The sequence below is a fragment of the Hibiscus syriacus genome, unplaced genomic scaffold (genome assembly GCF_006381635.1).
Source record: "Hibiscus syriacus cultivar Baekdansim isolate YM2019G1 unplaced genomic scaffold, ASM638163v2 tig00110114_pilon, whole genome shotgun sequence".
NCBI lineage: Eukaryota > Viridiplantae > Streptophyta > Magnoliopsida > Malvales > Malvaceae > Hibiscus > Hibiscus syriacus.
The window spans coordinates 3,156,840-3,170,857 of record NW_024062594.1 but is presented as its reverse complement, the minus strand read 5'-3'; the positions used below and the strand labels follow the sequence as shown (position 1 = coordinate 3,170,857).

The following is a 14,018-nucleotide window of genomic DNA, read 5'->3' as shown; positions in this document are numbered from 1 at the left end:
GTTAATAAGTAACTAATTATACATGATTTACATAAAATAATATTATAAAAAATTATTCGAGCTAAGATATTAAAGATCTCGAACAAATAATTATTTTAACATTAATAAATTTCTTCATATTATGTTTCGACTGTGTATAAATTTAATATAACTTTTTTGTATCGATGAACTTATTAAACGGTTTCAATGACAAAATAGTGTGTTGTTCTCTTTAGAGATCCCGAATTCAAGCAGCTATGTCTGTAGAAGTGCAGAGTGTGTGTATTATCAATCATTTTAAAATTTAATTTATTTATTTAAATAAAAATAATATAGAGTTTCAATATTTATATAAGAATTTAAAAGAAACGCGAAGAATGGAAACTTTTTCCTTCAAATTTCACTCCCAAAATTCTTAAAAATTCCAGCACTCTAATCATTTTAAAATTCCAACAGCAAATATCAATGTTTTGAATTTATACGTCTAAAATTTATCGTAAAATTAAATGAAAAAGGATAAACGAGGGAAGTCGGGTCAAAAGGACCCGACTGCCCGACGCGGTTGAATGGTCAGATACCTATGGATGTTGTCAAAGGAGCGTGTATTACACGGAGGTAAAGCATGTTAATTAAACAAGAAAATGGAATCTCCTTTATTTATCACCCCTAATATTTTATTAATTCATTGATTGGACCCCCTACATGCTAGTCCTTCTAATCCAATCCATAGACTTTTAAATACCGCAGCTCTAATCTTAATAGAAGGTTTCCAAGTGGGCAAGTTATTTTATGATTTAATATAAAATAAATAATCATTGATATTGAAATAATCATGAATGCATGAAAATAATATAAAAAAAGAGTTTAAACATTAATGTTGAGCAATGGTATTTATTATTTAATATGAGGGCCAATCAGGTACAATACCCATACATACATAAACCCTAATTTAATCAAACCATTCAAATAAAAAAATAAGGGGACAAATCAGAAGGAGAGAGAGAGAGAAGCTATAATTTTTTTTATAGATTTTAGAGAGGGAATAAGGAAGGCAACCGAAGAGAAAAGAGCTGCGAAATTTATAGCAAGGGAAATGGCTGCAGAAATAGTATTATCAGTGAGTGAAAAAGGAAGAGAAGTTTTGTTGATTTTGCCACAGAGAGTTTAGGGTCGATGGAAATGCTTGCTGATTCCGGTAGAAAAGGAAACTTCTCCGTACTCCTTCTTTTCCTCCTTTTGATTCTCATTTTGCCTCGCATCTAATTTTAATCTTCACTCCAAATAACTGAAAAAGCTTTTTATTTTGTTCTACTTAATTTGTTTACTTTCGACTTCTCTTTTTTTTCGTGTTCTTCACAGTGATTGAACTTTTTGGTATTTGTGGATTTGGTTTGAAAAACTAAACCCATACATGTCACGGTGATTTTGATGCTTGAATCAATATGTGGATGTATTCTTGATGAATCCGGGGATGGTTAAGTCCTGAAAATTATTAAAAGTTTCTGGGTTTTTTTGGGGTCAAATTTCTGTTGTATTTTTAAATTTTAGGGTTCATATTTTCGTTGTTGAATTCGTGACTGGGGAAATTGTTGCTTTATTATTGTTATTGTTTTTATTTTTGATGTGTAAATATTGTTTTTATGAATAGTTTTCAGGGATTTAGTTTCCTCCTTGAAAATATTTTGTGATTCCTTGGAGGATTTTTAGTTTCATTTCCTTTAATTAAAAGTTTGATAGAAGATAAGTGGAAAGAAAAAAGTCATTACGCATACCCTAAATATCAATTAAAACCCTCAATTTTTTCTTGTGGGTTCTTTTTATGTTTTGAATATTTTCATGTCAAAAAGATTTTGTTTTCCTAAATACCGATTAGAATAAGAATAAAAAGGGGGAAAGAAGGTGATAGGAATAATTTGGTGTTTTGTTTGGGATTCTTATGGGAATACCAAATTATTCAGTATTTGATCTAATAAGAAAAGTTAGGTCTTGGTTTACTTGGGGAACATGATCTTTCCAGCTTAACTGGTGACGAATTTGGGGTGCTAAAAAAGGGTGTTTGCAGAAAAAATAGTTATTGTGAATGTGATATGGAGTTGGTCAATGAATTCTCTAATCGATACCATTGCCAAAGCTGTGGTCGTTGGCTTTGCTCTAAATGTGTTGAAAGATGCAAATCATATAACATGAAGGGTAATGAATTTTCTAGGATGATGAGTACTAAGTTTTGCAATTTTTGTTGTGATGGGGTTAGCGAGAAGCGTGAAAGTGAAGGAAGGAAGTATTGTGAGAAAGTGCATCCTTCTGAGTCTCTCCGGGAGATCCCGGAACCACCATCACCTTGTTCTTTGAATAGTGAAGCCTGTGATTGTGGATTTTCTATGCAGTCGGTAACTAGTCAGAGTATGACTTCATTTAGTACTCATCCTTCTTCAGTATCTATTCGGCGATCTCCCTGCAGGTATATATAGTGGTTTACATGGCAATAATTATGCTGAAATGTTCTTTTATATGTATCATATTAGAATTTAGACCCCAAACTTCCTAAAGTTAGGTGTTTTGTTGACCTTCTGCCTTCATAATCTTTCCCCTGGCAGTGAATGTTCTAATTTGTGTATTTACTGGTGTAGGAGTGATGAAGAAGATGCTGATGATTCTGGTAAGCATTTTTTGAGCCTTCAGGTGACTATTGTCAGGATGTTTCAGATATAGATTCACATAGTATTAACGCTAGACTCGAGTTTTATAGTTTTAAGTCGGCGGGATCAAGTACTTCAGTCAGCCCCTCTAGGAACAATTTTACTCCTTATAGAGTTGGGATTTCTGTACAGAAAAGGCAAGGAGGGAGCCCAATGGCTCAGGATGTTGGTCCCTTTTATCAAGAAAAAATTGCTGCTTTAAGAAAGCCAGAGTCGGGGAATGAGGAACAGGAGAATATTGTTGTTTACTCTGATGATCCTATACATCATAATCAATATGTAAAACATAAGCCATTGGATTTTGAAAACAATGGTCTAATATGGTTTCCACCACCTGAGGATGAGAATGATGAGGCAGAGAGTAGCTTCTTTGCATATGATGATGAAGATGATGAAATTGGGGATTCTGGTGCTATGTTCTCTTCAAGTAGTAGCCTTTCAAGTGTGTTCCCAGCTAGGGAGAAACAAAATGAGGGAAACAAGGAACCTCTCAAAGCTGCAATACATGGGCATTTTAGGGCTCTGGTCTCTCAACTTTTACTGGGTGAGGGTATCAAAGATGGTAAAGACAGTAATGCTGGGGACTGGCTTGACATTATAAAACAATAGCATGGCAAGCTGCAAATTTGTGAAACCAGATACTAGCAGAGGAGGCAGCATGGATCCTGGGGATTATGTGAAGGTTAAGTGTATAGCATCAGGATCTCCCAGTGAAAGGTATGGTCCGTTTTAGCCTTCTTTAGTTCGAAATTCAAAATTTTCTATTGTTTTTCCAGTTTCAATTCTTATTTTATGTGTCCTGAACTTGTGAATTCTATCATTCTCTCAGCACTCTTGTCAAGGGAGTGGTTTGCACAAAAAATATAAACACAAGCGCATGACCTCACAATACAAAAATCCTAGATTACTTCTTTTAGGAGGTGCCCTTGAATTTCAGAAAGTTCCAAATCAACTGGCATCATTTAGTACATTACTTCAACAGGTTTGTTCAAAAAACTTGTTCCATTTCTGTAGGTCGATTAGAGGCTTTTCTGTGATTAACAATTGCATTTGCGTGTTATAATTGTTTGTTTGACAGGAAAATGATCATCTCAAGATGATGATTGCAAAGATTGAGGCTCTCTGCCCCAATGTTTTGCTTGTAGAAAAGAGTGTTTCTTCATATGCTCAAGAGTATCTACTTGCAAAGGAAATATCATTAGTGCTCAATGTGAAAAGGCCATTACTGGAGCTTATAGCGAGGTGCAGTGGTGGTATTGTTTGTCCATCAATTGATAATTTATCTACCACACAATTGGGACATTGCGAACTGTTCCGTGTGGAGAAAGTATCCGAAGAACATGAGACGTCCAATCAGTTCAACAAGAAACCATCAAAAACACTGATGTTCTTTGAAGGTTGTCCCAGGCGCTTGGGTTGCACGGTAATATTTACTTTCCATTCATGATGATTTATTTAATGTGTCATTTGGGAAGTTTTGAACCGTTAGCTTCCATTTTGTTGTTATAAGATGGTATACACTGGGTCTCCACATATTTGAATTTTGAGCATTTTGATGCTTAGTTGTTTCCATTCCTGGAGCTCTAGTACATTCCATTGTTTTGATTAATTTGTTTTTTGTTGTTCTTTATGTGGCAGAAACATCTTTAGTTGATGCCTGAGCAAATTTCCTCGTTTAGGATTGTCTTCCTTCTCTATTGCAACAATACATGGCCCCATGCCTCTTTTTTTCTTCTAATAAATGCTTTTATGCCTTTTCCTCACTCCATTTATACATATGTTTGTATGCTTTGTTTGGTTTGATTATATCCAAGTTGTTGTGCCACCTTTACCTAGAAGTGTCTTGTTATGTTTTCAGTGCAGAAACTGAAGTGTATTGGAAGATTAGATGTGATTTAGTTCCATGGTGTTTTCCTCTCTTTTCTGATCCTTATAGGCTGTTGACGAGTAATTGATTTGATCATGTGAATGGTAAAATAGCATTGGGCTTGTAAATATCTGGATAGTTGTCATGTCAAATGAAATTGAAAGGGCAATCTTTGCTTTTGGCATCATTCATTAACCTGTATTTAGTGAACTATATTAGATCTTGTCAGAATTTCCTAATATGTTTAGCATGATTGTTTTTAATCAAATTGCATTATTCTCTATAGGTCCTGCTGAGGGTGATCTCGTGAAGAGCTAAAGAAGGTTAAACATGTTGTCCAATATGCTGTTTTTGCCGCCTATCACTTATCTCTTGAAACTTTCCTTGCTGATGAAGGTGCTACTCTTCCTAAGACGAAGAAAACATTCAATTGCTGGGCCAGAGAAAATGCAGATTGGTAATAGTCAATCCAGTTTGAATACAATAGTTAATGCTTCTGATTTAAATGATGCATCTCTGAGTCTCAATACGGAGCAAGGAGAGTTGGAATCATGGCTTGATCAGGGTGATCAAAGTCATTTCTTCCCTTCGTCAGGTGGTTCTGTTGATGCATGCAATGATGACTTGACACCTATTGGGGTATGGAATTGTTCTTTAGAACAAATGAAGGATTAAATATGCCCACTATGTTGCCCTGTGATATTAGAGATTTCTCCCGATCAGGATTGCAAGAAACCATGACTGAAGATGAGAGGCATCTTGACGAGATTAATGAATTGAAAAAATATGAAAAGATTAAAGAAGATGAAGCTTCCAGTGAATATTATTCAGCCGCTGACACACACCAGTATATTGGTTTCCATCTCAAGCCGGTGTGTGCTGAAAGGAACTGTGTGTGAACGTTCACGGCTCTTGCGAATAAAGTTCTATGGATCTTTTGATAAACCATTGGGAAGATACCTTCAAGATGACCTGTTTGATCAAGTAACTTATTTCTGACTTTTGGCGTCTTTAGTTGAAATTCGAAAAATACTTTTTCTACGATTCATTATAATTTAGTATGTTCTCTTTGCAGGTATCTTGCTGCCGGTCATGTAATGAGCCAGCCGAAGCCCATGTCATGTTATACGCAGCAGGGAAATTTGACAATCAACGTAAGGCGCCTTTCCTCTCTTAAGCTACCTGGTGAACGGGATGGTAAGATATGGATGTGGCACCGATGCCTGAGGTGTGCTCATATAGATGGGGTTCCTCCAGCAACTCATAGAGTGGTTATGTCTGATGCTGCTTGGGGACTTTCTTTTGGAAAGTTTTTGGAGCTTAGTTTTTCAAATCATGCAACTGCTAATCGTGTTGCAACTTGTGGTCATTCATTGCAGAGGGATTGCCTTCGTTTCTATGGGTAAATGGTGTAAAGTTTTAATCCTTTTTGATAGTTAAGTATGATGTTGATACCTATGAGTATGATTTCACAGATTTGGAAACATGGTTGCATTCTTCCGCTATTCCACAATAGATATACTATCAGTGCATTTGCCCCCATCCATGCTTGAATTTGTTGGAGATGTTCACCAGGAGTGGATTAGAAGAGAGGCAGCCGAGGTTTGTATCTATTTCCCTTTTGTTCTTATTTCAATAAAATCCACATATTCTGAACTAACTGCTTTGTCTCCTATAGCTAATTGTCAAAATGGAAATGTTGTATGCGGAGATATCTGATGTACTTGACAAAATTGAATTGAAGAGTAAATCATCAGATGCAAATGAGTTATCGAATCACATTGGAACTGAGAGATCAGATTCGAAAGGAGAGAAATGATTACAATGTAAGCACACTGAATATTATTATCAGTATGACCTTGAGTATTTCTTAGTAGCATGTACATGGTATTTTGTATGTCTAATTTATCCTTGAACTATATTATTGAAAGATGAATTTTATCATTCATTGACTAGGTTTTTTTTTGTAGGGTTTGCTACAACCAGTTATTATGGATCGACAACTTAATCATTGGACACTTTTCCTGGTACTTGACAAAATTGAATTGAAGAGTAAATCATCAGATGCAAATGAGTTATCGAATCACATTATGGAACTGAGAGATCAGATTCGAAAGGAGAGAATGATTACAATGTAAGCACACTGAATATTAGTTATCAGTATGACCTTGAGTATTTCTTAGTAGCATGTACATGGTATTTTGTATGTCTAATTTATCCTTGAACTATATATTGAAAGATGAATTTTATCATTCATTGACTAGGTTTTTTTTTGTAGGGTTTGCTACAACCAGTTATTATGGAGACATCAAACGTTAGTCCAGCAGCCGTGGACTTCCTAGAACTGAATCGCATAAGGCGTTCACTTCTTATAAGTTTACATCTATGGGATCGACAACTTAATTCATTGGACACTTTTCCTGGGAAAAGTTCTGCTTTCAAAGCTGAAGTTGATCTCTCCGAGGATGGAAATCTTGATGCTCATGAAGAAAATACCTGCAGATCCTCGGATTCGGTGGAGCCTCGTAAGCGCAATGCACTGTGAAGCAGAACTCTAGTTCACTATCCTTGGAATCCAATGTGCCTGAAAATCTGACTTTTCAATGTGTATTGGAAAGAGAGAGGACAATGGACAGCCGAATGAAAGCATCCATTCTCCTGTATCTACTTTATCTGAGAAAATAGATTCTGCTTGGACAGGTACTGATCTACTTACGTTGAAAGTTCAACCTCAGAAGCATCTCAGGGAGATGAGCTTCAAGCTGGTTTGATCAGGCCAACAAGTAAAATGTATAATCTTCCTTTGAGAAAGGTTGCTGCACCAACGAGGGTTCATTCTTTTGATTCTGTGTTGAGACTCCAAGCAAGAATTCAGAAGGGATTGCACCCCTCGTCATCCCATTTCTCGACACTTAGATCTTTTCATGATTCTGGAGATTATAGGACCATGGTGAGGGATCCTATTTCTTATGTAACAAGGACTAAATCCTATACATTGTCACTAGAGGCGCAAAAGTTGAATCTGTTACTCAGTTCCACACCTGCTTTAATCACCTCTGCATCTCGTGTGGCTGAAGGGGCTCGTCTACTTCTTGCACAGAGGGGCCATAATGACAATGTTATTGCTGTTTATGACAACGATCCTGCAAGTATAATATCATATGCTCTTAGTTCCAAAGAATATGATGAATGGGTTGCTGATAAGTCCAATGGAATTGGAGGAGGCTGGAATGTTGGTGACAGGAGCAAAGAAGATTCTGCAGCTTCGTGCTTTTCACCCTGGCAGTCATTTGGTTCTCTTGACCTGGATTATGCACATTATGCAAGTTTGGATCTGAAGTTACCCAACCATCTATGGGTGCCGTGTTTCCTGATACGAAAAGGTCTCCACATTTGACAGTATCTTTGGAGATGATTCTTCTGCTGCTGGTGGCAAAGTGAAGTTTTCTGTGACTTGTTTTTTTGCGAAACAGTTTGATTCTCTTAGAAGAAAATGTTGCCCTAGTTACATGGATTTTTTGCGTTCCTTGAGCCGCTGTCAGAAATGGAGTGCACAAGGGGGGAAGAGCAATGTGTATTTTGCCAAATCTTTAGATGAGAGATTCATTATAAAGCAAGTCCAGAAAACAGAGCTGGAATCTTTTTATGAATTCGCTCCTGAATACTTCAAGTATTTGACAGAATCTCTTAGTTCGGGAAGCCCAACTTGCCTTGCTAAAGTTCTTGGTATTTATCAGGTTTGTCCTCTTTTCCTTTCCAAAGCTTTGTTTCTGTGCACATCCAGTTGCAGTATGGAGGATCCAATATCATTTTAATTGTAATATCTTCTGGTTGGCTTGATGATAGGTCTCTGTAAAACACCTGAAAGGTGGAAAAGAAACAAAAATGGATCTTGTGGTGATGGAGAACCTATTTTTCAGAAGAAGTATATCTAGGATATATGATCTCAAGGGCTCTGCAAGATCACGATATAATCCAGATACAACAGGGAGAAACAAAGTACTGCTAGACATGAATCTGTTAGAAACATTGCGAACAGAGCCTATTTTTCTTGGAAGCAAGACAAAGAGAAGTCTCGAGAGAGCTATTTGGAATGACACATCTTTTCTGGCTGTAAGTTGTGCTTTTAACATGAACTTGAAAAATGCTTTCCAAGTTGACTGATGTTATAACAATGCTAAGGGAGTTCTTCCATTGGACTTTAGGTTGGTTTTCCGATTTGAATTTTGATTCTATAAACAATGTTTTTGAATGTTGTATTCCGTGATTTTCAGTCTGTTGCGGTCATGGACTATTCACTGCTGGTCGGAGTGGATGAGGAGGGCAAAGAGCTTGTTCTTGGAATTATTGATTTCATGAGGCAATATACCTGGGACAAGCACTTGGAGACATGGGTTAAAGCATCTGGGATACTGGGTGGGCCAAAGAATGCATCCCCAACAATTATTTCTCCGAAACAATACAAGAAAAGATTCCGAAAGGCTATGACTACATATTTTCTCACGGTACCTGATCAATGGACATCATGATCTGTTTCTTCATTGATTAATTGGTTCATTGATAAGAGGCATAAGTAATTGCTGATAATTTGAGAAGGGACTTCCAACCTCTCTCCCAGGTTTTGTTCTTTTCTCGTCTTTTTCTTTTCGGGAAAAATCTCTCTTTGTGGGTAGGATTAATCTATGCACATGGAGGAAAAAAGTTTAAGAGGGGATCTTTTTAATGACTTTTAAAGGAAAGGAAGAGTTGAGAGACCCTTATTAATGTGTATATCTCCTCTTGTGCATGTGCAAAAAGTTTCCAGCAAGAATCAAAGGGCCTTTTTTTTTTTATCCTTAACACGTTTCATTATAGCTTTTAGTGCGTGCGTGTATTATTGACTCTTTAGGAAACTGCTGTCTGCTGCTGAAGAAAGACAACTTGGGCGCTAAGTTCATCCATGTGCGCCTGTAAATTTGCAAGCAACATTGGCTAGAAATGATAAGCAATTTGAGTTTGTTAAAAATGGTTTGAAATGAGTGTATGGTCTTTTCACATTTTATTTGTGTTGCTTTCATGTTCACTGATCTGTTCACACGAAACCAGACAAGATTATAGGTAAAGTTTTGTATGGCAAGATCACTTATTATCCCCAGGATCCCAGCTTTGGCACTCACTCTACATAAGATTAAATATTATTCGTTCCGTAAAATTGTTAATTATTTATTGTTATTATTTAAAAATATTCATTTTAAATTTATAAAATAAAACAAAATGATCAGAAAGTGCTGTCTATCCTATTAATAACTAGAGCAAAAAAGAATAAGTCCAATAGGAGTAATTACATAAAAGATGATGGCGATGCCTGAAAATATGATTGGGTTTCCATTGGGCTAATTATCATGTAAGTTTGTTTGAGGGTTCACGTTATATGGATAGAAACGTCTATTCATAAATCCTTAAACACATTCTTCAGGTTGTTCAATAAGGATTTTACAAGGAAAAACACTATACTTGTGAAAGTAGTGATATACAAAGGAAAATGCATGTATGGATTTTAGAATCACTACATATCAGGTAGTATATGAGGAATTGGTATATGACATTACTATATATCAAATATCACGAAACTTGACTATCCAGATAGACCTTTGCCTTTAAGATTGAATAGATAATATTGTCACATAGGGTCACATAGACTCATATCGCTAAGGTTGAATGGATAATATTATCACATAAAGACTCACGTCTCTAAGAACGAATGGATAATATTGTCACATAGAATTTCACCACTGAAGCTAAATAGATAATATTATCACATAAGATCATATAAAGTCTCACCACTAAGGCTGAATAAATAATATTGTCACACAAAATCACAAACTCTTATCACTAAAATCGAATAGATAATATCGTCAAAACCGATCATCATAATACATGCTTCACATTTACAACAATTATTTTGAGCCTACAATCAAGGCTTTATCATAAATCATCATGTGACATTCTCATTTTATAGATTATCATTTCTTAGTCCATCATGCGTAAGGGTGTAATATTTTATTTAATAGCTCACGACTCCTAATAACTCTTGTAAAGCAATTAGACATAATATTTTTGAGTTGTGAAGTATTTATAATATTTTTTATAATACATGTGTATTTCATTAAAGGTTAAGGTATAACGGAAGGTGTTTTTAATCTTTTAATACTAAGAAGTATGAATATTCAACTCTAGAGTATAGATACTTAACCAAAGAGTATAAATATCAATACTCATTAAATGGTATCGATACTAAGCAAGAAGTATCGGTATCAAATTGATGACATCAATTCCAAAATGACACATTGAGAAGTCTCAAACCATTCAATATCGATTCTATCCAATGGAGTATATTCTATTAACAATATCGATACTGCCCAAGATATTTATTTATGTAATTTTTTAAACATTATTTGATATACTAATTATATTCATATAAATATTTTTAATTTAATATTACAAGTTATTAAGAAAAATATCACAATGACAATTTAGTAAAATTTATATTCTTTCAATTAAATATAGTAATTTTATATTCTTGTCAAACAAACCAAATAAGATAATATAACATTCCCAAAAATATGTCAGATAATATATTTCGAAAATTTTATTCTCAATAATAATATTACATTCCGTGAACCAAACCCATCCTTAAAATTTTAAAGCTAAATTTGTTGTATGTACAGAAAAGAAAAGAAAAGAAGCAAGAACATAGTATAAAATGTAGGGTGAGCTCTAAAGAGGATGGTGTGAAATTGAGTCTGATCCCATCTTCCCATGGCTCTGCTCTTTAATTTATTTATAATATCTTTGGTATGTTAAGAAGTCACTTCTATTTGCCTTCCTCCTCCATTCATTCCCATGAAACTCACTCGTTTCTGCAAACAAATAATCACAAATGATCATCAACATCCTCGTAATAATAATAATAATAAAAGTTGGGGAAGTATTGCTCATATGAAAAATTATCAAATGAATAACCTAAATCTTTAGTCAAATCCATATGAGTTAGGGATGGACGTATAATTTTATGTTAGCATGCGGGTTTATAATATTTTAGAGGAAAACAAATTATTAATAGATGATTAAAAAAAATTATTATTTAACATATATAAAAGTTTGAAATTTTCAAAGATTACTGGAATTACGGATAAAGTACAACAAACACAAGTCTTTATAGCTTATAAAATTCAATTCAAGATTTCGGTTTTAGAAAAGCATGCTAAATGGTAAATGAAAACCTTAACATTTTGCCTCAAAAATCAGAACCATGCTTCCCACGACTTTAAAGTTTAGCAAAACGGAGCTTTCAGAGCAGTCAAACATTGAAAAAAGAAGTAAACTTTTGGGGTACTGTATCACTATTGCTTCAACCAATATTCCGAACGTCATACCATTCACACGCTGTTAACTAAACACATAATTAATCACAAAAAATATCAACTAATATTCACACGCTGATTTAGTTTTAAATAATGAGTTAGATTACACTCAAATGTAAAATTTTGTTATATCCTTTTCGAATCTCTTTTGTTCCGCACATTAAAACCTCTAAATAATTTCTTCGTGGGGGAGTCTTCATAGGAACACCTCCGGATATGAGATATAAGGTCCCATGAACCTCATTCTCTTTGAAAAACCACAATCCTTTGACATAATCTTTGGCATATCTACGTGATTTGTCAGAAATAATTGACAACTAATCACATGTAGGTTTGTCTATTCTATTAATCTACAAGTAAATATCATAACTCTAGTACTGACACCAACTCTAAGATAATATTTAAGTCGCTATACATAGTTTGAGAAGGGAGTTCTTCCCCTAACCTAACAGGATATAAATATTATTATTCTTTTAGACTCTTTTTTATATTACTACTGTCAATATAATTAATTGATCATTGTTCAAACAATTGTGTATGGTGTCTAAGTTTATCCAAACAAGCTTAGTAAAATGAATGAAAAGTAACATGAAAACAGTGTCGTTGTCTGGTAAGAAACTAACCTCACGGGCCTTGAAACCTTCACCGGTGCTTCCATTGCCACCGTTCCAATGCACTTGTCGCTGCTCGGTGACTTCAACACGTGGGCTGTTTCTGGTCATTCCCATGCAAAGTTGCTTGATTTTCTCAGCTGCCTCTCTCCCATTCTCGCTCCCTTTCATCAACCTCTCAACTTCCGCCTTGGGAAGCCTCATTTTCACCCTCATTGCTCCTCCTCGTCCCCCTTCTTCATCCCCTTCGGGTATCGCAATCGACGGTTTCAAGAGCGTAAGATCCGACACCGACCTCCTCGACAACATCAAGCTCTCGAGCCTGTCTTTAGCACTCATGGTCACATCCGACCGAACCCTTCTCGGAACTCTCTCTTTGGGAGCCTCGGGCAACACGACCAGGAAGTAAAGCCTCTTGGGCTCCAACCTCTGATGCGACTGCAATGGCTTCGCTCGTATACCGTAATGCTTAACCGCTTCCGATTCTAACAAAACATGCCCCGGATGATCTTTCAACACCTCCTCAGCCGTCACCGGTGTCTTCAACTTCATTGTTTCCCCGTTTATCTTCATCACTTTGGTCATCTTTTTCACTCCCAAACTATTCCCCATTTTCACCCAGACAAAATGAATATTGTTTGGTAAAATGATGGGCTCTGTAATATATGTATATGTATGTATATATACATATATGAGTGGTCAAAAAAAGAGGCCAAAGCATTTGAAAAACATGGGCAAAATTGATGTTTGACAAAGATAATAAAGTACGTAAGATATCGCTTTCAATGAAATGATTTTTATTACATAACTAACTAAATTTCAGCATTTGTTCAAATTTTAAACAAAAATTCGTCAAATCTAATCTAATCTAATAAAGGTAATTTAAGCGTACGTTAGATTTGAGTTTCAGATCATTGTTTTTGTAGTCGGAAAAGGTTTACGGTAATCACGGCTTGAAGATTCAAACCGCACATGTGAAACACTGACTTTGAACCTTCATTTCTCTATTTCATTATTTTCAATTTAAGAAATCTGCTTTGTATAAACAAAAGGATAAACTAAGTATTTAGTCCCCAATTATTTTCATGGATCCAGTTTTGATTATTTATCTATTTTTTAAAATTATACCTATAGTTACTTTTTTGTTCTGTTTTGGTTATATACCGTTAAAAAAACAGAAATGTTAATGTCATAAATTTTTAAATTTTTTCAATGATTATGTGATAATATTTTATGATGACATATCAACATAATCGTTATTTTTTAACCGCGTGTGATTGAAATCAAAATAAAAACATAATTTTAAGTATGATTTTTAGAAGAAAAAAATAGTCAGTTGACCAAAACAGAACTACAAGAATAATTAGATGATTAAATACAGAATTTACCCTATAAAAAAAGACTGCTAAAGCAGGTATTGCATGTTGAGGCGTTATATATTTGAATGAAGCAAAGGTCTAAA

General features: G+C 35.0%; 1 protein-coding gene and 1 pseudogene across 2 annotated transcripts; one reads left to right on the top strand and one right to left on the bottom strand.

Annotated features, from left to right (window-relative positions):
• Positions 1-994: 994 nt before the first annotated feature.
• LOC120215339 lies at positions 995-9,365 on the top strand (annotated as a pseudogene).
• A 1,989-nt stretch (positions 9,366-11,354) lies between these two features.
• LOC120215069 (uncharacterized protein At1g66480-like) lies at positions 11,355-13,212 on the bottom strand. Of its 2 annotated transcripts, XM_039212854.1 has the most exons (3): positions 12,648-13,212; positions 12,569-12,593; positions 11,355-11,441 (listed from the first exon to the last, which is right to left on the bottom strand). In XM_039212854.1, exons 1-3 carry the CDS (start codon positions 13,166-13,168, stop codon positions 11,382-11,384), a joined length of 606 nt encoding a protein of 201 aa, XP_039068785.1. In that variant the 5' UTR covers positions 13,169-13,212; the 3' UTR covers positions 11,355-11,381. The 2 variants fall into 2 exon arrangements, with proteins under 2 accessions (XP_039068785.1, XP_039068784.1); XM_039212853.1 differs by having other exon boundaries at positions 11,367-11,441; positions 12,569-13,212.
• Positions 13,213-14,018: the final 806 nt, after the last annotated feature.

What these genes read in the sequence shown, in the direction of transcription:
- LOC120215069 (XM_039212853.1), bottom strand. Translation starts at nt 13,168, where the DNA reads ATGGGGAATAGTTTGGGAGTGAAAAAGATGACCAAAGTGATGAAGATA. An exon ending in AAGGTTTCAAGGCCCGTGAG is followed by an intron (nt 11,442 to 12,568) that starts GTTAGTTTCTTA and finishes ATTTGTTTGCAG; the next exon opens with AAACGAGTGAGTTTCATGGG.